The 22,366-nt window shown below is 44.5% G+C and overlaps 1 protein-coding gene across 1 annotated transcript; it reads left to right on the forward strand.

Annotated features, from left to right (window-relative positions):
* The first annotated feature begins 5,372 nt into the window (after positions 1-5,372).
* Positions 5,373-8,266, forward strand: OLFML3 (olfactomedin like 3). Its single transcript, XM_072644411.1, has 3 exons — positions 5,373-5,662; positions 6,326-6,611; positions 6,915-8,266. The coding sequence occupies exons 1-3, from the start codon at positions 5,549-5,551 to the stop codon at positions 7,736-7,738; spliced, it is 1,224 nt and encodes a 407-aa protein (XP_072500512.1). The 5' UTR covers positions 5,373-5,548; the 3' UTR covers positions 7,739-8,266.
* The last annotated feature ends 14,100 nt before the right edge of the window (positions 8,267-22,366 follow it).

Here is a 22,366-nt window from a genome sequence, read left to right on the forward strand (position 1 = left end):
TCCATATGGCTGTTTGTGACTCATATTGGAGAGAGGGTAAATGGGGCGGGGCATCAAGAAATGATCAATTTCAGGATGGCAAAATTCTGTGTGCATCCCGGAGAAAAGCACTACAGATGAGCCAAAGATGTGCATTTCTGTGAGGAGCACTTGCAACTAATGGGGCTCCCAAAGCCCTCTTAGGCCCATCTGGACTTGGACCTAGAAGCAGGTCTGGCAGCAGCTGGCTAATTAAGTTTTATCTTCCCAGTGTTGTCATTAAACATCCCCTGCAGCAGAAAGAAGAGGAATTACCCCCAAGAAGATGCTTCTTCCCCCTCCCACTGGTTTCTGCATCCTGGAAGCTTTGTCCTTCCTTGGGAGAAGTGCCACCTCTGCCAGGGTTTTCTAGTTTCCAAACTGAACCTCATTTCTTCAAAGAAGTGCATGAGTGTCTGAGCCCTGGAGAATTTGCCAACGAGATAAAAGTTTAACAGAGCCCGTTACTGCTGCTCCATTTGTCTGAACTTTTTAGGGGAATGGGTCTTGGGCACAGTGTACACTGGAATTTGTATACTCTAGGGCTTCTAGAGTTGTTGAACTGAAGAAACAGCACTTATTAGGCACCTCTGCTATGTTTTAGGCACTGCTAAGTGCTGAGAATGGGAAGGCAAAAGACCCCTCTCAAGAAGCTCATAGACTAATGAATGAGACAATACAAAATAACAACATACAAACAAATACAGGATAAATTGGGGACAATAAAGGGAAAGCCCTAGAACTAAGGAGGATTAGGAAAGGCATCTTGTAAAAAGTGGACTTTTAGCTGGGATTTGCAGAAGGCCGGAGAAGTCAGGAGCCTGAGTGAGGAGGGAGAGGGTATTGCAGGCATGGAGGAGGGTTAGAGAAAATGCCTGAGTCTGGAGATGGAGTAGCTTTAGGAAGGGCAAGGAGGTCAGCCATCCCTGGGTCACAAATTATGGGGTGGGCTTGGGGAGTAAGGAGGAAGGACCAGAAAGGTGGAGGCCAAGTTGTAAAGGGTTTTGTAAAACTGAATTTTCTATTTGATCCTAGAGGTAATAGGGAACCACTGGAGTTATTTGAATGGGGAAGGTGGGTGACCAGGTCAGAGCTGAGTGCAGTGAGGAGAGACTTTTGGCAGGGAGCTGACCAGAAATTTACTGCTGTAGTTGAGAGTGAGGTGCATCAGGGTGGTGATGACATTCAGAAGAGCAAGGAGCATATGAAGGTTGAAATAAACAGGTCTTGGCAACACCTTGGATATGGGGCATGAGAAAGACTGAGAGAGTTGAGGCCTGAGGTGGTGAGCCAGAGTGACTGAGAGGATGGTGGTGTCCTTGACAGTCATGGGGGAGTTTGGAAGCAGAGAGGGTCATGGAGGGGGGAAGGAGACATTGAATTCAGTCTTGGACACATTGAGTTCAAGACAGTTTGAGATGATCTAATAGGCAGTTGAAGGTTAGAGGTTAGGGCTGCATAAGTAGATCTAAGAATCATCAGCACAGAGATGATAATTGAAACCATGGGAACTTACGAGATCACCAAGCAAAATATTGTACAGGAAGAAAAGAAGTCCTTAGGATGGAACCTTGTGTGATGGCAGGCATGTGGATGGGAGATCCAGCAAAGGAAACAGGAGGAGAGGTCAGATGGGTAGGAGAACCATGAGGGAGGAGTGTTGTACAAACCTAGAGACAAGAGGGTATCAAGGAGGGAGAGGGAGGTTAACAATGGCAGAGATAATTGAGAGATCAAGAAGGACGAAAACTGAAAAAAGATCATTAGACTTGGTGATCATTGGGACCTTTGGATAGAGCTGTTTTAGGCAAGTGATGAGGTTGGAAGCCAGACATGAGGAGACAATGCAGTGGCATGGAAGAAAAACATTCGATTTGGAGTCAGGACGTAGGTTCAAATCTCAGCTCTGCCATTTACTACTTGTAGGACTTTGGACAGGTCCCTTTTTCCCCTCTCTCATCTATAAAATTAATGAATAGGATTTGATGATTTAAGGTCCCTTTCAGCTTTTAAATCTTATGATTCTAACACTTGAATTGATTGATTGAATTGATTCCTCTGGACCTGAAAATACCCAGGGTAGATTATGACTATGTTAAATCCTTTACTATCTGATTATCTCAGGCGAGTAATTAGATAATCCTAAGCAAATCCAGAAGTAACTAACTCCAATTTGGGGTGCCTGTGTATGGGGGATTGGAGTGAAGAGAGAGATTTGGGTACAAGATATAACATAAAAGGTATTGTCCAAGACATTGTACCTAGAGACAGAAGGTGGGCAAGTTATGAACAAAAAATGCTAACAGATGGACAACCTGACTACTACACTGCTTACCTGTAAGATAATTTTTAAAAAATTTAAAAATAAATTAAAAAAAAGCCTAAAGCCTCCATCACTTTGGGTGGAAAGTCTTTGGAAGGTTTGTTGAAAAAATGGGGCAAAAAGGATGGAAGATCATATGACCTCAACTGGAAGGAGCCATACAGATAATCTCATCCAATCTCCTAATTTTACCGCTTGGGAATTTGCTCTGAGAAGTGAAGTGCCCAAGTTCACCCCAGTAGCAGATGTCAGAGCCAAGAGTGTGTAAGATGGTCTGTGATCCGACCTAGCAGCGACAGTATTTGCAACCAACGAGATCACGAAATCTGCTTTTTATATTTGTCTACCATATTTGCATGTATATCTATATATATGTCAACATATCAAATACATGTGATTTTATTAGTCTGAGAACTCATCCCACACAGGTACAAATCTGAACTTAGAGTCTTAGGCAGTTTCCTGAGGCCAAGTGGTTAAGTGACAACTTGACCATGTCCACATAACTATTGGAGAGTCAGGAGTGGGATCGGATCCTAGGTCTTCAGGACTTCAAATTAATCAATCAATCAACCAATCAATTAAACATTTATTAAGCACCTGCCAAGTGTCAGGCACTGTGCTAAGCACTGGAGATACAAAGGAGGGCAAAAGACAATCCCTGCCCTCAAGAAACTGACAGTCTTATGGAAGAGACAGCAAAGCCCAGCATGAAGTCCACTATGTCATGTTGCCTCTTACCTCTATACCTATTATTCTGGTGCAATATCTGTGATTTCATTGGTATAGAGAACTCCCAGTGAGAAACTGTACCAAAGCAGGTCCACAGTTCCTCTGCAACTTAAAGCCTTAGATTTTCCTGTGACCATAAGAGACTTGTCCAGGAAAGAGAAACTAGTGTTGTGTCCAAGGGGATACATACTAAAGCCAGGTGGTCCTGCCTTAGAGGCCAGCCCCTTTTTTCAAGTTCATCTATCCCTATGAATATACACCTCCCCCCTTTTTAATTATGTTTTGCTTAGATAAATATTAAAATTAATTTGAATTCCCTAAAGACATAGATAGGCTGGTGAAAGGGAAAAATGGCATTTTTAAAGCCCTTAGGGAAAGGGTATGGAAAATCAGGAACACTTTATAGAGGGCAAAATCATACTTTGCCAATCAGAAGAGGAGTATATCCTAGTACTAGGGAAAAGCCTCTTTAGGGAGACTGATCTTTCTTATGTGGAATTGTACTAACTTGGTTTCACTTCAGGGTATGTATGGAGTTCCTCCTTGGGCCTTCCAAGTAATCTTCCTTTTATCAAACAGTCCTTCAAATACTTGAAACCAGTCAGTTATTATATTCCCCCACCCTTCTCCCAGATGAAAGGGAAAGGAACCAATCACTTAATAAGTGCCTACTATGTGCCAAATGAGGGAGGGGTGGGGGAGCAAGTTGTTAAGATCCCAGAAAATAGCTGGGTGGTGCCATAGTGCACAGAGTGCTGGGGAGGGTGGGTGGGTGGTCTGGAATCAGGAAGACGAGTTCAAATCCCACCTCAGACATTCACTAGCTGTGTGACTCTGGGTGAGTCCTTTAATCTCTGCCTCAGTTTCTTCACCTGTAAAATAGGGATAATAGCCCATACTTCCCAGGATTGTTGTGAGAATCAAATGAGATAATAATTAGAAAATATTTAGCACATAGTAGGCATCTAATAAATAAATGCTTGGTCCCTTTCCCTTCCACCTGGGCAAGGGATGGCATATATAATAATTGTCTTCAGGTATTTGAAGGATTGTTAGGTAGAAAGGGGAATTAGGCTATTCTCCTTTGTCTCCAAGGACAGGACCAGGACCTTGAACTAGGGTCACACAATTAGTGTCTGAGATGGTTGAATGTGAACTCAAGTTTTCCTGCTGGCTCCAGCACTCTATCACTCTTATGTATCAGCTAGCTACCTAAAATGTCTGTATCTATATATTGATATATAATATCCACTCATACATATAATGTATATATATGTATGTATATATAATATAATATATATTTATAATATGTCTGTCTCTATATCTTTGTTTCTAGGTTTAGCATTGAGAGTCACATTGACACTAATGTAGAAGAAGGAACTTCTCTCTCTTTTTGGTCATAGAAGGGTATTTTGTTCAGCCACAGACTTGGTATCATGGAAATAGTACCAGCTTTAAAGTTAGAAGACCAGGGTTCACTCAAACTGCCTGTCCTCTTGGACAAGTTTAATAATTTAGTAAGCACACTAAGTGCCTACCCTGTGCCAGGTATTGTGTTAAGTGCTGGGGATACAAAAAGAGGGCAGTCCCTTCCCTCAAGGAGCTTGACATACCTGATTTTACCTCTCTGGGACTTAGTTTCCGTATCTGTAAAATGAGGGGCTAGATAGCCACTGTATTCCCTCCTAGTTCCATGGTTCTATGATCGTATACTCTTTGGAGGTCCTCTCAGCTCCAAGATTCTATGGTTCTATTTCCCAATCAGCCAAGTGTTGCAGCAAGACCAGGTCTTTGGCACGAGGTGGCGCCAATGAGCTGCAGAAGACAAGTCTGGAACGAACCTGTCCACCACCCTCCCCCCATCTTCCTTCTCATCCACCAACCAGTTTTGTCCCTTCTCCTCCCCCACCCAGAGCTCCGCCAGCCTACTCATCGGAGCCCAGGCCAAGAAACCCTCCCTCCTATTATAGAGAGAAGGAGGATTGAAGGAGAGTCAGAATTTCTGAAAGGAATCAGTTTTAGAACCACAAGTTCAAACCACAGGGATGGGGCTTTGCAGAGTTTTCCCAGGGACCCAAACATACCTCCAGACTCCTTTCCCCATCTTACTGCCCCTGACTACTGCTGGACATAGGGGCTAGCTTGCCCTTTCGTCTCCTCATTCTTAGGGAGCCTTCAGCCTAGGAGGGAGGTAGTTCAGGTTTCTGGCTACCCGGTAATGGGACCATCTGTATTTGATCAGCTTGAGAAGGAGGTGGGGGATTAGGGGGGAGGAATCAGTGAATGCATTCCAGAGTGGTGAGAGAGACCCAGAGACCCAGAAAAGACACAGCACCGCCCCCCACTCCGGCTCCCTCCCCCTTCCTCCGGCTCCAGACTCCCCCCGCCTCCCACGCTAACCCAGGGGTTGAGCCTAAGACGCAGGCTGTACACTGCTTCCTCCCCCTTCCAGCCCCACACTGAAGTCTGACTACCATGGGGCCCCACACTCCTCTTGTTGTCCTGTTTCTCCTCTCCCTTCCCAAGTCCCTTCAGGGACAGCAGCACCACCTCGTGGAGTACATGGAGCGCCGCTTGGCTGCCCTGGAGGTGAGGGTCCCCCATTCTCATTCCCTTTCCTACTAGCCCCCTCCCCAGCTCAGGATCTTGCTCCCTCACTCCAGAGGCGTCCTGCTGTGAGCGGTGACAGACAAGGGACAAGAACCTCCTAAGAGGTTCTCTGCTGTTCAGATGCTCTGTGTACTTGTGGCATTCACTCCCCAGCTCTGGGCTTCTGTTTTTCCATCTATAAGTTGGAAAATTGGACTAAATGATTTCTAAGACCCCTTCTTTACTATGCAATTCTAAGATGAGCCCTATGCATCCCTCGTGATATTGGTATTTTCCCAGCACACTTTTCTTTAGTTGACTTGGGCTTGGGAAGGGAAAAGGTAAGGTGGTGGGGTTGAGAAATGTGAGGTGGGGGTGATCTCAGATGCTGTTGCTGCTTCTGCTGAAGCTAGAACTTTCAGCGGTGTGGGAACCAGGGTAGAAATAACACTGGACTCCATACTATAAGGCCCTTTCTAGCATTATGAACCTAGGACTCTATGATATGGCTTACAGCTTCCACCCTTTGTTTCCCGATGATTGGCACCTTGGGTTATTTGGTTCCTATGCTGATCCAAAGGTGTTAGTGAGGCTCCGTTGTGTACCTATTCCTTCATCTGCCTCTTCCCTTTGCTTCTCCTCACCCTTCACCCTTTATCTCAGGAGCGACTGGCCCAGTGCCAGGACCAGAGCAGCCGACAGGCTGCTGAGCTTCGGGACTTCAAGAACAAAATGTTACCCCTGCTGGAGGCAGCAGAAAAGGAACGAGAAACCCTCAGGTCTGAGGCGGACAACATCGCAGGCAGGGTAGATCGACTGGAGAGGGAGGTTGACTACCTAGAAACCCAGAACCCTGCCCCACCGTGTATAGAGGTGGATGAGAAGGCAACAGGAGGAACTGGGGCCAAGACCAAAGGCAGAAGGAATGAGAAATATGACCTTCTAACAGGTGAGTGATGGAAAAACAAACTGATCCTTACTCCTTCCAGAATCCCTTCATCTCTCCAGGGCTTCCTTACCTTATTCCCTCTGTCCAGGGTGGCTCAACTCCTCAAAGATAGCTGGAAAAATGCCCATGATGCATCCTTAGGGCTTCTAGGGACTCAGGGCATTGTGGGTCCCTTTTCCTCCCCATTCTAGAAAAGTATAGCTCATTCCACAGGCCACTGGACAGATTGATGACTGCTGTCACAGAGTGGCCCACCTTGAGAGATGGGAGGTATAGGCCCATAACCCTTTTTCTCTTCACCAGAATGTAGTCACACAATCTCTCAGGTGAGATCCATGAAGATCTTGAAGCGTTTTGGGAGCTCAGCAGGAATGTGGACCAAGGATCCACTGGGGCCATCAGAGAAGATCTTTGTGTTTGATGGGACTCAAAATGACACAGCCTATGTCTTCCCACGCTTGCGTGATTTCACTCTCTCATCAGCTGCCCGCAAAGCCTCTCGTGTCCGGCTGCCTTTCCCCTGGGTGGGCACTGGACAACTGGTATATGGAGGATTCCTTTATTATGCCCGAAGGCCCCCAGGGGGACCAGGTGGAGGTGAGGATCGAGGGGACATGTTGCAACTCATCAAATTCCATTTGGCAAACCGGACTGTGGTGGACAGTTCTGTGTTCCCTGCTGAAGGGCTGATCCCTCCCTATGGGCTCTCTAAGGACACGTATATTGACCTGGCGGCAGATGAAGAGGGGCTGTGGGCTGTCTATGCCACCCAGGAGGATGACAGGCACCTGTGCCTGGCCAAGCTGGACCCGCAGACCCTAGACACAGAGCAGCAGTGGGACACCCCCTGCCCACGGGAAAATGCAGAGGCAGCCTTTGTCATCTGTGGGGCACTTTATGTTGTCTATAACACCCGCCCCGCCAGTCGTGCCCGCGTCCAGTGTTCCTTTGATGCCAGTGGGGCACTAACTCCAGAGCAGGCAGCACACCCTTACTTCCCCCGCCGTTATGGAGCTCATGCCAGTCTCCGATACAACCCTCGAGAGCGCCAACTTTATGCTTGGGATGATGGCTACCAGATTGTCTACAAACTAGAGATGAGGAAGAAGGAAGAAGAAGGAGTATGAGGGAGTCTGCCTCCCCTTACCTTGGTCTCAGTTTCCTGTTCCTCAATCTCCAGATTCTTCAAATTTGGGTAAATCGTAGTTGAATTCTCATATTTTATGCTGCTTGGAGCCAAAACAGTCACAATTCTTGGTTTGATATGGAACATTGGCTCCAAAGCCTTCAGTGTTCCTATTATAGCCAGAAGGACCAAAATCTCAAACCTGGCAATTATCCTAGCATGGGTCCTCTGCCCCATATCTCCACATTTCAAAAAAATCCAGGAAGAACTAGGCCCAGAAAACTCTGGGCCCTGAATTGGTGGGAGTGGAGGAGGGGTAGATACCACAGTGGGTAGTGGGAAGCAAGCACAGGGCTTCATGCTCTTGGGAGTGGGGAGGTGCGAGGTGCAAAATCCCATAATGCTATTACATCACCATATCTTTCTTTCTCCTTGCCACCCTCCCCTCACCTCTACCCTAGGAGAACTGAAATTCTCTTAACATTGTTTTATATTGCAGTATTTTGCATTAAATGGGAAAAAATCAAAACATGGCTTCGTCTTCTATGTTTCTGTACAGGAGGGATTCAGGGAGGGGGCTCCTTGAGCCAGACTTCCTCCCTTATCTTTCTTTCCAACTCCCCACTCTCAACTCTCTACCATTCGACTCTTGCCATTCAGCCCCAGAAATCCTACTAGAACCTCAGCTGAATTTGTTTGGCAAGAGCTGACTTGACTCACCCTCCCTGCCCTTGGGTCCCCCTCCCCTGGAAGGCTCCTGGGTTGGGTGTAGCTTCTTGTCCCTTCAATGCCTTTAAGGTTTGATTTTCAAGGACCATAGTTTAGGGATGTGGTCGGTTATCTTCCCCACCTCCACCCTCTCAAAACCTCACAGGGTTACCATTTGAATCCTGGTGATGGAGAGAATTGACTAAAGCCAGGTTTGAATGCCTTCAAACCATAATTCTCATCCTTAAGGCACGCTTGGTCCAGCAAGGGCCATGAAAAAGCTTGTGCACTTAGCAGAAAGGATGAAATTCAAACAAAGCAGAACCCCAAGGATTACACCAAACATTGCTAGAACTGACTGAAGCTCTTGACCCCTCCTTCCTGCCCAGGCCCTGGCTCTTTCCAATCTCCTGGTTGCACAATTGTTTCTTGTCTAAACTGATCTGGTTTTCCTGTTGCCGCAGCGTCTCTGCGGCTCAGCCAAGGGGGCGGGGCAATGGCCATATCCTGGATGGCTAAGCTGCAAAGCCCACCAACAATACCCCTCCCTGCTTCCCATTGCTTCTCTCCCCCATCCCCTGCTGGAGCTTGATGCCCAGCACTGAGACTACTGCTGCTCAGTAGTCTGGTCTCTGGCTTTGATTTGCCGGAGAGGGTGATGTCACATGGTTGACCCACCTCTCTGGTCCTCAGTAGGGAATCTGGAGGGGGTGGATTGCAATCCTTGGGAAAGGAGGGTGATAAGCCCTGTGTTTCAGGTCTGGAGTCTTCTAGAACTACTATTCCCCTTATTACAGAGGACAAGGTCTCAGACAAACACCTCCTCACTCCCAGTGCTTCCTTTTGCCAAGGGCAGGGGAAGAGAGAACCCACATTTCACTGGGTCAGTTCTGGGATACAGGACAGGTTTGGGCAGTATTGCCGGAGAGATGTTACTTCTCTAGACAAGGGGCAGCCCTGGGTAGAGAGGAAGCATAGCTCCTGGGAAGCTTAGATAGAAAAAAGCAGGTGGAGTCCTCTGTTGTCTCCCCTCCCCCCATTACATGTAAACCTCCCTTTCTATTTACTATTCTGCTCTTGCCCCTCACCCTAGAATTCTTCTTAGGATCTGGATCACTTTTTGGTCTCAAATTGTGGGACTTCTCAGCATGTTCCTCCTGGGAAGGGGCTAGATTTTGGGCGTTCTGGGGACAGGGGCTAGTTTGCTCTAAGCCATGTTCAGACAAGGGAGAGGAGTGTCTCAGCACCTGGGCAGCCCGAGGTGGTTGACTGGGAAATGGTGCCTTGGATCCTGATCCAATTCCTTCTTCTCCCCTCACCCCCCTCCTCACTAAATTTGCCTAATATGGTTCTGGTTTGGGGCCACCATGGAGAAGGGGGAGTAATCTGATATTAGGACAAAGGAGTTATTCTGCCTTTCATCCTCTCCCCACTGCAGACACACACACACACACACACACACAGACACACACAGGCACACAGACACAGACACAGACACACACACACACGGGCCTTCTCTTTGCTCTCCTGACAGGGCTTCCAAATCAGAGACCATCCTCTTCTCTCTACTTTTCATGGCTCTCAATTTCAAATCCCTAGAAATCAGGTTAAACCCTGGGTCAGCATTCCCTGGAATCAGGGCATTTGACTCTAGCCAAATCAGTTAGTTGCTTTGGCCGGAAAAGAGTCTCTTCTCTCAATGCAGTGAGTCCTGTGAGTGAGGGTGCCCCCCCATCTAGAATGGGGTGGATCAGACAGGCCCATCTCCGCCTTTTGTCTCTTTCCCTTTCTTCTCCCCTCAGTCGTAGCTGCTCCTGACGTAGGTTGGAGGGGAAGGGGAGAAGAATGTCTTACAAAGGTTCTATTGTAGGGAGCCTGAGACGAGTGGGGGCTCTTTTCCCCTTCAATTCTCTCTTAATGTGGGGCTGGCAACAATAATCACTGCCTGTCAGCCCACAAAGGTGTCTGCCCACGGAACATCTGGCGCAGTTTGTGCAGCGCCCACGAGGATGGGCTGGGGGTGGGGTCTCATTGGGGACAATGGGGAATGGTGTCCAGAAGGGGTTGTGCCCATGATATAGAATGATAACCTCCCTCATTGGACCATCATTGCCTTGTCTTCCTGATTGTGTCTGTGCATTCCTACGGTTCTGGGTGTGTTTGTGTAAATGGATCAGTCAGTGTGTGTATCTTTCTGTCCTGGTGATTGTCACTCTGTGCGTGCTTTACATGTGGTTACATGTACATATTGTGACCATCCCTCTTTGGGTGTGTTTGCACATATATATGTATGTGTCTCCCTATTCTGGTGTGACAGTCATGCATTGTGTGTGTTTGCATGCACATGTCTGTCATTCTGCATGTGTATAGAGACTGTGCATGTGTTTGTGCACATACATGCATGTATATGTGCATGTGTTGTGTATCTTTCAGACTGTGGGCTCCCAGAAAGAAGGGACTGAGTCTCTGGAGATATTTTTGTACTGTATGTAGCCCCACATTATGTGAGAGAGTGTTCAGTAATGGCTTCTTGACGATGATAATGGAATGATAGAAATAATAGCTAACATTTATAAAGCCCTTTAAGGTTGACAAAGCACTTTTCATTTGAGACTGAAAACAACTCTGTGAGGTATATAGATACACTATTTATCACTCCTATTTCACAGATGAGGAAAACTGAGGCAAATGGAGGTCAAATGATTTGCTGTGCTAGAGCTAAACATGACAAATATGTATGCATATATGTGTGTATACACACACGTATATAAAAATATAAATTACATATTAAATATATATATATATATTTATAAGAGGCAGCTGGTGGCACAGTGCACAGAATACTAGGCCTGAAGTCAGAAGGGCCCAAGTTCAGATCTGACCTAAGGCACTTTTTAGGTATGCCACCCCAGGCAAGGCACTTAACCTCTGCCTCACTTTCCTCATCTGTGCAGTGGGAACAATAGTAGTACTTACTTTCCTGGTCTGTTGTGAGAAACAAATGAGATAGGAATTGTAAAGCACTTAGTATAATGCTTGGAACACAGCAAACACTTAATAAATGTTAGCTGTCATCATCATTATTCATGTGTCGATGTATATGTGTGTACAAGTACAATGTATGAAGCATGACTATTAAGCAAGGGAATGGTCCTATGAATTCTGCACAACCTGTCTTGACACTTTTATAGTTCCATTTGGTACGTGTTTGTGTATCTATGTGTGCATATGTATGTGTGTGTGTGTATGTGCATGTGTGTGCATGTGGGTGTTTTGGCAGGGAGGGAAGCCCTCTTGCCTTATTCTTCGGAAGGAAAGGCAGATTAAGAAATCCCATCCAAACTCTTCAGAAAAGTTCCCTCGACTTTTCTGAAAGGGTAGAACGCTCCAGGGACTCATCCTTTATGACTTGTTCCATTTCCCCTTTTGGCTCCAACACAACCTACAGGACTATTTTGGACGGCAAGCGGAGCTGCGTGGGCAGATGTAGTGAACTGTCCAAATTCATTAAATTAAATTATCTGCTGCTCAAGGAGACAGCCTCTGGATCTGAGCCAGGCCACCAAATGACATCCTCCTACCTCCTCACCACCACCGGTTCAACACTCTGCAATCCCACAGGATAGGTTGGGACTCGAGTCTGTCTGGGCAGTGCCAGAAAGAACTGGAGGGAAAGGCCCAGCATGGGATGGGAGTGACAAGACCAGAGGAGACCCTTCCCCCAGTCCTCAGCATTGGGCCTGAGATAATGGATAGCCAAGGATGAGGAGTGGGGGTGGGGACCTGCAGGCTGCAGGGAGCAGAGACTGGTTGCTGCTATGGAGACAGCTGCTGGGAGGCATGGTCTTTGGCCAGGCTGCTGCTACTTCTCTGACCATGATGAGCCTAGGAATGGAGCAGCCTTTTCTCCTGTTAACTCCTTTCACTATGTTGATGGCCCCAGGAGATTGACACTCATTTCTACCTCTCTCCTCCATGATCCCTTGGGTTCTCTTTCCCCTCGATATCTTCACCTCACTGGGGCTGTTTCTAGCATCTGTCTGAGAAACCAAAATGTTCAAAATATTCAGTTTATTCCAAGGAATCAATCAATTAACATTTATTAAGCAACTACAATGTACCAGGCACTGTGATAAGCCCTGGGGATACAAAAAGAGGCAAAAGACTGTTCCTGCCCTCAAAAAACTTACAATCTAATGGGAGAGATAACATGTAAATAAATATATACAAAACAAGCTATATATAGGATAAATAGGAAGTAATTAAAGGATGGAAGGCACTAGAATTAACAGCGTTTGGGAAAGGCTTCCAGTAAAAGATTGGATTTTAATTGGGACTGAAAGGAAGCCAGGGAGGTCAGTAGGTGGAATGGAGGAGGGAAGGGTGTTCCAGGCGTGGGAGAAAGCCAGAGAAAATACCGGAAGCTGAGAGATAGAGTGTCTTGTTTGTGGAACAGCCAGGAGGCCAGTGTCACTGGATCGCAGAATAACGTGTCAGGGAGTAAGATGTAAGAATACTGGAAAGATAGGAGGGGGCTAGGTTATGAAAGGCTTTGAATGCCAAAATATTCAAATTTAGGGTTAGGGTTCAGGTATAGGGTTAGAGTTAAAGCATTTTGCATTTGATCCTGGAGGCAACTGGAAGCCACTGCGGTTTATTGAGTAGGAAACTTATTTTAGCGCCTGAATCTTAGAGGATAGGCAGGCAGACCCAACACAGCGAAAATCCTGGATGCAGAGAGAGGGGGCCTGAGTATAGTTGTTCTCTTTGCCAGCATTCTTTTGGGGATTGGGCCTGGGTTTTTGGTGAGCCAATCTCTGAACTGAATCCCTTCTCCTCGTCCCTTTCTAACCTTACTGTGTCTGGAACCCTCACCTACATCCTGACTCCAGAGAGGTTCCCAGGAGAGTCCCCTGACCATTTCTTTTTCAAGAGATTTTCTCTACCCATCCCCCCATTTCTCTCTTGATCTTCTAGGTATTTAGCTTGGAGAAGCCAGAACTAAGCTAGGATCCAGACTGTGCCTCAGTATGCCATGGATATTCCAGATACATCTCAGGACCAATTGCTTGGCTACCCCTATTATAAAACTTTTTCTGTAGTCAGTCATTCGATGAACAAACATTTATTAAGTTCTTACTTTGTGCCCACCAGACAGTGTGCTAAGTGTTGCAAAAGCAAAAGTCATTTTGGGTTGTAAGGGGCTTACATTCTAGTGGGTAATAAACCATGCACACGGATTATGTGCACATAATATAAACAGAGTAAATTGGAGGTGACCTCAGAGGAAAGGCATCAGCATTGAGGAATACTGAAACAGACTGCTTGCATAAGGTGGGATTTTAGCTGAGACTTGAGGGAAGCTAGAGAAGTCAGAAGGTGAGGAGGGAGAGAGTTCCAGGCACAGGGACAGTCAGCGCAAAATGCCCTGTCAAGAGATGGAGTATCTATTGAGAGAAGCAAAGAAACCTGTGTCACTGGATTGCAGAGTGAGCATAAGAAGACTGGAAAGGGTCTAGACATGTTCATACTTATCTATAACCATCCCCCCCCACCCCCCCCAGATACCAGGGGAAGCTGGGCTGATGGATTGTTTGAGGTATGGAGTTCTGTGTGGCAGTGAAGCTAAACCAAACATCCAGGAGACGGAGTGTCTTCTGGGAAAGAGGTTGGTGTCACTGAATAGACAGAAAGGGACCAGGTTGGTTATTCGGGCTTTAAAAGTCAAACAAAAAAGTTTGCTCAGGGGAGGGGTGGGGAAGGTCTGCTTTTAGGAAGCTCAATTTGACCCTGAGAGGAAGAAGAACAGGAGTGGAGGAGACTGGAGATAAGGAGATCAACCAGCAGGTTATTGCAATAGTCCAGGCATAAAGGAATGAGAATATGCATCAGGGTGGTGGCTGTGTTAGAGGAGAGAAGGGGGCATATTAGGTTGATGTTACAAAGGTCAAATTGACAGAACTTGGGAACAGATTAGATATGGGGGAAGTAAGAGAGACTGAGGAGTCAAGGATGAGACCAAGGTTGTGAACCTGGGAAATAGGAGGATGGTGTGCCCTTGACAGGAAGAGGGAAGTTTGGAAGGGAAGAACTTTTTTGGGGGGAAAGATAATGGAAGGAAAGAAATAAGCATTAATTAATCACTTACTATGTGTCAGGCATTGTGCTAAGTAAGCACTTTATAAATATCCCATTTGATCCTCACAACAAATGGTAAGTTTTTTTAAACCTACCATTTTACAGTTGAGGAAACTGAGGCAAATAAAGGTTAACTGACTTACCCAGGGTCACACAGAAAGGATATGTCTGAGGTTGAATTTGAACTCAGGTCTTCCTGATTCTAGACCTGGTGCTTTATCCATGGTACTAACTAGCTGTCTCATAATGAGTTCAATTTTGAAAATGTTGCATCTAAGCCATTTATGGGACACCCAGTTTGAGATGTCTAATAGAGATGTGAGACTGGCTGGTGGACAGGAGAGAAGTTAGGGTTTGATAAATAAATTTGAGAATCATGTGCACAGGGATGATAATTGAATCCTTGGGTGCTAATGAGATCATTAAGTGAAACAGTATAAAGGGAGAAGAAAAGAGGGTTAGGACAGAGCCTGGGGGAATACATACAATTAGAGGACAGAACATGGATGAAAATTCAACAGAGGAAACTGAGAAGTGGTTAGATAGATAGGAGGAAAAGAGAAGACAGCAGTGTTACAAAAACCTAGAGAGAAGAGAATGTCAAGAAGAGAGTAATTGACAGCATAAAAGGCTGCAGAGAGGTCAAGGACGATGAGGACTAAGAAAAGACCATTAGTGTTGACTGAGAGATCACTGGTAACTTTGGAGAGAACAATCTCAGCTAAGCAATAAGGTCAGAAGTCAAACTGCAGAGAAAAATAGAGGGAGAGGAAAGGAAGTGGAGGCACTAACCTTAGTCAGCTTTCTCAAGGAGTTTGTCCATGAAAGAGAGGGGAAATATAGAACAAGAGAGGATGGACAAGTCAAGTGAGGGTCTTTTCAGGATGGGAGAAATATGGGCATATTTGTAGTAGGAAGTAGTAGGGAAGCAGCCAGTAGACCGGGAGAAGCTGAAAATAAATGAGAAAGTGGGAATGATAGAAGGGACAATCAGTTGAAGAAGACAGGATGGAGTGGGATCACTTGTGCATGTGGAAGGGTTTGCCTTGGCATGTGCAGGCAGGGATGAAGGAGGCAGACTTTAGAACAATTGTGAAATCAGCAGGGGAGGAAAGGGGGAGCTCACAGCTCAATGGCCCCAGTTTTTTCCAAAGTGAAATGTGATGCAAGGTTCTCAGCTGAAAAGGTAGGGGGAAGGTTTGAAGAAGGATAAAAACATTTGGAAGGATCCTTATGAAGAGTTGGATAGTGAGTCAATTAGGAAAGTCTAAAAGGATTGCCTTGCAGTATTGAGTGCCCAATTGAGATTATGTAATATAAACATGTAGTCCCAGCTGCAGCATGGTCACTGGGAAACACTATTCTTCCAGTCTCTGCGATTTGCAACCTAATATTTGTCCTTAACATGTTATTGTCATCCACTCCTCTCTACTTAACTGGTTAAAGAGTCTTGTCAATTTTTCTCTATATCTTTTGCATCCATCTCTTTACTTATAACACAGTCTAGTCCAGGCATTACTTTTCACCTGGACTATTGCAAGATCTTTCTGATTGCTGTCCTTGCATACAGCCTCTTCCCTTTCCAATCCATCCTCCACACAGCTGCCAAATTACTATTTCCAAAACACAGACCTGATCTTTATCAAGAATCTTTAGTGACTCCTGATTGTCTTTACCATAAAATACAAACTCCTTTGTTTGGAACTGGAAACTTCACTATCTAGCTCTGTCTTATCTTTCTAGGTTGATTATCCATTACACCCTCTAACTCTCTACTTTCTAGCCATTGGACTGACTACTTGCTGTTCTCTGTAATACATTTTATTTCCCATTGCTGTGCCTTTGCATAGGCTGTGCTCTATTCCTGGAATGCTCTCCCTCCTCACTTCTGCCTCTTGGAAACTCCAGTTCCCTTCACATCTCAGTTGATGCTCCAGCTTTCTTGATTCCCACCCCCCCCACTCACCTTTCTCCAAAATTACTGTGTATTTGTTGTGTCTAGAGTGGCAACACTCAGCCAGTGAAGAGCTGAGCTCAAGTCCTCCCTCTGGCTATCTGACCATAGGCAAATCACTTAACCTTGAAATGTTCTTGACCATGCCTCAAGATGTAGAGCAGTTGTTCATTTGCATCAGCAGAGTTTTCTTCAAGGGAGGTCAAAACAAGGAAATTGCATGTCTGCAACAAATATATACACACATATATGAATTACACATTAATTTATATGAATTATTACATATCAAATGTTTTATGAGTATATATAGATCACTTCTGTGCATCTTCTACTCTGATGCCTCCTCAGGTGATTGAGAAGACCCTGGGTTCTTGAAGGTTTTGCCACCTGAACATAGGTTCTGAAAAATTTCACCAAGCTGGAAAAACTTCAAGAATCATTCCACAGTTGTGTCTGCTTTCTGAGAACCAGTGGCTGACTAGTCACTACGTGATGAATTCTTTGGCCATGGCAACCCATGAAACAAAAATACAAAATGGTCCTCAGAAATGCATGGCTCTTCTCCCTCTCCCCCTCCTTCAGCTTCTATAGTGAGAATGCCTCAAAAAGATTTAGAGGGGACAATGGCCAAGATGGCGGAGTAGAAAGACGCATATACACATAGCTCCGAACCCGCAACCCATAGAACATTGGTAAAAAGGAACTCACGGCGAATTCTGGAGTAGTAGAGGCCACAGCACAGTGGAGCAAAGGAGATTTCTGTTCCAGAGGGACCTGCAAACCTCTCGCAAAAGGTCCTTTGCGCTGCAGACATGGAGCCCAGCCCAGCCCTGCTGTGGCCACGGCACAGAGAGGAGCAAATCTGAGCGGGCTTCGGGGATGGGATCTCCAGCGGCCGTGCGGGTCCCTCCACCCACAGGTGACGGGGGTCGGTGAGAGGGTCTTCTTGGTAGGTCGAGAGGGGAGTGGGGTGCCCCCATGACTTGGTCCCCCTCAGGAGGCAGTAGCTGAGGCAGCGGCAGACCAGGGCTCCCCAAGCAGGCAGGAGCCTGCATCCACTGTTGAAGGTCTCTGCATAAAGCCCCTGAGGGAACTGAGCCCGAGAGGTGGCCCTGCCCTGACCTGAGTACCTGAACTTAATCTCACACTGAATAGCAGCCCCGCCCCTGTGGAAGCCCTGAGACTGGGAAGCAGCATTAGAATCTCAGCCCCCAAGCTCTGGCTGGGAGGATCAGGAGGCGAGGTGGGTGTGAGGAGAATATCCAGAGGTCAAGTCACTGGCTGGGAAAATGCCCAGAAAAGGGAAAAGAAATAAGACTATAGAAGGTTACTTTCTTGGTGAACAGGCATCTCCTCCCTTCCCTTCGGATGAGGAAGAACAATGCTTACCATCAGGCAAAGACACAGAAGTCAAGGCCTCTATATCCCAGCCCACTCAGTGGGCTCAGGCCATAGAAGAACTCATAGAAAATCAAGTTAGAGAGGTGGAAGAAAAGCTGGGAAGAGAAATGAGAGACATGCAGTCAAAGCATGAACAGCAGGTCAGCACCCTGCTAAAGGAGACCCAAAAAAATGCTGAAGAAAATAACAACTTGAAAAACAGGCTAACTCAATTGGCAAAAGAGGTTCAAAAAGCCAATGAGGAGAAGAAGGCTTTCAAAAGCAGAATTAGCCAAATGGAAAAGGAGATTCAAAAGCTCACTGAAGAAAATAGTCCTTTCAAAATTAGAATGGAACAGATGGAGGCTAATGACTTTATGAGAAACCAAGAAATCACAAAACAAAACCAAAAGAATGAAAAAAATGGAAGATAATGTGAAATATCTCATTGGAAAAACAACTGACCTGGAAAATAGATCCAGGAGAGACAATTTAAAAATTATGGGACTACCTGAAAGCCATGATCAAAAAAAGAGCCTAGACATCATCTTTCATGAAATTATCAAGGAAAACTGCCCTGAGATTCTAGAACCAGAGGGCAAAATAAATATTCAAGGAATCCACAGAACACCGCCTGAAAGAGATCCAAAAAGAGAAACTCCTAGGAACATTGTGGCCAAATTCCAGAGTTCCCAGGTCAAGGAGAAAATATTGCAAGCAGCTAGAAAGAAACAATTCAAGTATTATGGAAATACAATCAGGATAACACAAGATCTAGCAGCTTCTACATTAAGGGATCGAAGGGCATGGAATAGGATATTCCAGAAGTCAAAGGAACTAGGACTAAAACCAAGAATCACCTACCCAGCAAAACTGAGTATAATACTTCAGGGGAAAAATTGGTCTTTCAATAAAATAGAGGATTTTCAAGCATTCTTGATGAAAAGACCAGAGCTGAAAAGAAAATTTGACTTTCAAACACAAGAATGAAGAGAACCATGAAAAGATGAACAGCAAAGAGAAGTCATAAGGGACTTACTAAAGCTGAACTGTTTACATTCCTACATGGAAAGACAATATTTGTAACTCTTGAAACATTTCAGTATCTGGGTACTGGGTGGGATTACACACACACACATGCACACATGCACACATACATAGAGACAGAGTGCACAGAGTGAATTGAAGAGGATGGGATCATATCTTAAAAAAATGAAATTAAGCAGTGAGAGAGAAATATATTGGGAGGAGAAAGGGAGAAATGGAATGGGGCAAATTATCTCTCATAAAAGAGGCAAGCAAAAGACTTATTAGTGGAGGGATAAAGAGGGAAGGTGAGAGAAAAACATGAAGTTTACTCTCATCACATCCCACTAAAGGAAGGAATAAAATGCACGCTCATTTTGGTATGAAAACCTATCTTACAATACAGGAAAGTGGGGGATAAGGGGATAAGCAGGGTGGGGGGGATGATGGAAGGGAGGGCATGGGGAGGAGGGAGCAATTTGAGGTCAACACTCATGGGGAGGGACAGGATCAAAAGAGAATAGAAGTAATGGGTGACAGGATAGGATAGAGGGAAATATAGTCAGCCTTATACAACACAACTATTATGGAAGTCATTTGCAAAACTACACAGATTTGGCCTAAATTGAATTGCTTGCCTTCCCAAAGGGAATGGGTGGGGAGGGAGGGAGGTAAAGAAGTTGGAACCCAAAGTGTTAGGAACAAATGTCGAGTAATGTTCTTGCCACTAGGAAATAAGAAAAACAGGTAAAGGGGTATAGAAAGTTATCTGGCCCTACAGGACAAAAGAGAAGATGGAGACAAGGGCAGAGAGGGATGATAGAAGAGAGAGCAGATTGGTGATAGGGGCAATTAGAATGCTTGGTGTTTTGGGGGGGAGGGGACAAAAGGGGAGAAAATTTGGAACCCAAAATTTTGTTAAAATGAATGTTAAATAAATAAATTAAAAAAAATAAAATTAAAAAAAAAGATTTAGAGGAAGTTAAAAATTATACAGCTTTTAGACCACCTATAAACTTTAACTTGACTGTTGGTATTATAAATATGAAATCTTTATTCAGTTATCAATGAATGGACATATTACTGGAGGAATGAAATCATATCGATCTTCATCTTTTTTGAATTCTGAAATTAAACATCAAAAAGAACATTTCCATACACAGTAGAACCCCCAAAGAGAATTCTGTATGAAAACTTCATCTCCATTTCATATTACTTGTGTTTTTTTAAAAACACATACAAATACTACACATTACTTTCAAAACTGTCTTGCTTATCTGCGCTTCCTTCTGTTCTCTTCTGTGCACTACAAAACTTATGACTCTTTTTGCCAGAAACATTGCTATTATTAATCCATGTTCAGCAACACCCCCTGCAATTAAAAACCAAGAGAAAGAAAGGAAAAAAATAACGCAAATACCTTGTGACAAGTAAGCACAGTCAAGCAAAATGAATCCACATAGTAGCCATGCTCAAAACTGCATGCCTTTTTCTGCATTTTGTGTCTGTCAGGATGTGGGTAAAATGCTTCGTAATAAGTACTGTGGAGGCAAAGTTGGTCACCGTATTGATCGGTGTTCTTGAGTCTTTCAAAGTTGTTTTTCTTACCATGTTGTGGTCCTTGTATACATTCTCCTGGTTCTGTTCATTTTTCTCTGAATCAATTCATACAGTCAGGATTCTCTAAAAATCATCTCTTTTGTAATATTTTACAGGGCAATAATGCCCTGTTACAGTCATTTGCCACAATTATGCAGTGATTTCCTTATTGTCTAAGAAGCCATCTAATAAGGCATCTCCTTAAATTGTAGCTCTTTCCCTTACCCCTGTTTTTTTTTTTTTTTAATACTTCCTTCAGGATTAGGGATTTTTCTTCTATTTGTGAAAGATATAATTTTCCCTTTTACTCTTCCCTCCTCCCCACTTATTTCTCTGCAGTTTGATGTATTTCCACAACAAACTCTCTCTCTGTGTCTCTGTGTCTCTGTCTCTTTTTCCCTCTCTCTGTCTCTCTGTCCCTCTGTGTCTCTCTTTCTTTCTGTGTCTCTGTGTCTCTTCTCTCTCTCTCTCTCTCTGTTAATTATTGTTCATGTATGCCTATATTTTCTAACTTTTGGAATATTGTGTTCCAAGATCTTCTTTCATAGAACCTGCTAAGACTTGTGTGAATCCTTAGCCCTTCAACTGCTTCTTTCTGGGTTCTTGTAGTACTTTTTCTTTGATATGGGAGCTCAAGATTTTGGCCATGATATTCCTGATACTTTTCTTTTTGGGGTTCCTTTTAGGAGATTCTATCTTTAATTTGCCCTTTGGTTCTGATAGACGTGTTCTTTTCATTTATGGTTTCTTGAAATATACTATCCAGACTTTATTTTTTAGTACATAGTTTTCACAAAGTCCAATGATTATAAAATTATGTCTCCTTGACTTGCTTTCCAGGTTAGTTGCTTTTTATATCAGATACCTTATATTTTCTTCAATTTTTCCCAATTTTTTGTCTTTGTTCTAATACTTCTTGTTGTCTCATGGAGTTATTGGTTTCTATTTGGTCTATTATACTCTTCAGGAATTTATTTCTTGGGAAAAGTTTATTCACTTTTTTAAAGCTACTTATTCTATTATTATATGAGGTATTCAGGAGGACTAGCATCTTTGGTGTGAGGGCTTGCTGAGCCTTTTCCAGGGCTGCTCATCCACATTTGATGTCCACCTGGTTCACCCAGCTCTCACCTATGATTTCAAGAAGCTGTACTATATACAGTGGCTACATCCCAGTAAACCATTTCAGCACATGGCTAAACCAGTTTGAAGATAACTGACAGGCTTCAAATCCATTAGTGAGTTAGAGGGATATCTACCCCAAGCATGTGAAGATTTCCTCAGCAGAATGAATGGATGAGAGCAATTTGTTCCAACAGTCAAGAAGGTGGCTGAAGCAGGTTCTGTGGAGCTCTTAGAGTTTGGTCCAAGTGCTTGGTCAGACATCCAAGATGCCAAGGTCATCCATTGCATCCTGGGCCATCACCAGTTGTCCTGACTTCTATGTTGCCACTGGACTTCCATGACTCTGTAAAAGAGAGTGAAGCTGACAACTTTGTGCAAGTCTGCTCCAGTTAAATCCAATTCGCATGCTAGTCAAGATATTATCCCACAATGTCACTGATCCTCTTCGAAAATGAAGGACAAACAAGAAGATTTTAAAAAGCAATATATTGATGATGGAAGCAAGGGCAAGTAATACACACAAAATTGTGGCATAATACTACAGGAATAGTTTCAGGAGTGAAAAACCTCAGAGAACTGAGGCTGGTGAAGAATTCTAAGGACAATAAAAAGATGTTTTAGATTTTTAATTATATTGGTGAAAAGAGGGAGACTAAAGAAGAGAAGCTGAATGATTTTGTGCAACTCTGCCTCACTTAA

Source organism: Notamacropus eugenii, chromosome 2 (genome assembly GCF_028372415.1).
Source record: "Notamacropus eugenii isolate mMacEug1 chromosome 2, mMacEug1.pri_v2, whole genome shotgun sequence".
NCBI lineage: Eukaryota > Metazoa > Chordata > Mammalia > Diprotodontia > Macropodidae > Notamacropus > Notamacropus eugenii.

Excerpts from the sequence above, each read along its gene's own strand:
- OLFML3 (XM_072644411.1), top strand. The coding sequence starts at position 5,549 with ATGGGGCCCCACACTCCTCTTGTTGTCCTGTTTCTCCTCTCCCTTCCC. Across the intron at positions 5,663-6,325 it reads GCCGCTTGGCTGCCCTGGAG|GAGCGACTGGCCCAGTGCCA; the intron begins GTGAGGGTCCCC and ends CCTTTATCTCAG. Across the intron at positions 6,612-6,914 it reads GAAATATGACCTTCTAACAG|AATGTAGTCACACAATCTCT; the intron begins GTGAGTGATGGA and ends TCTCTTCACCAG.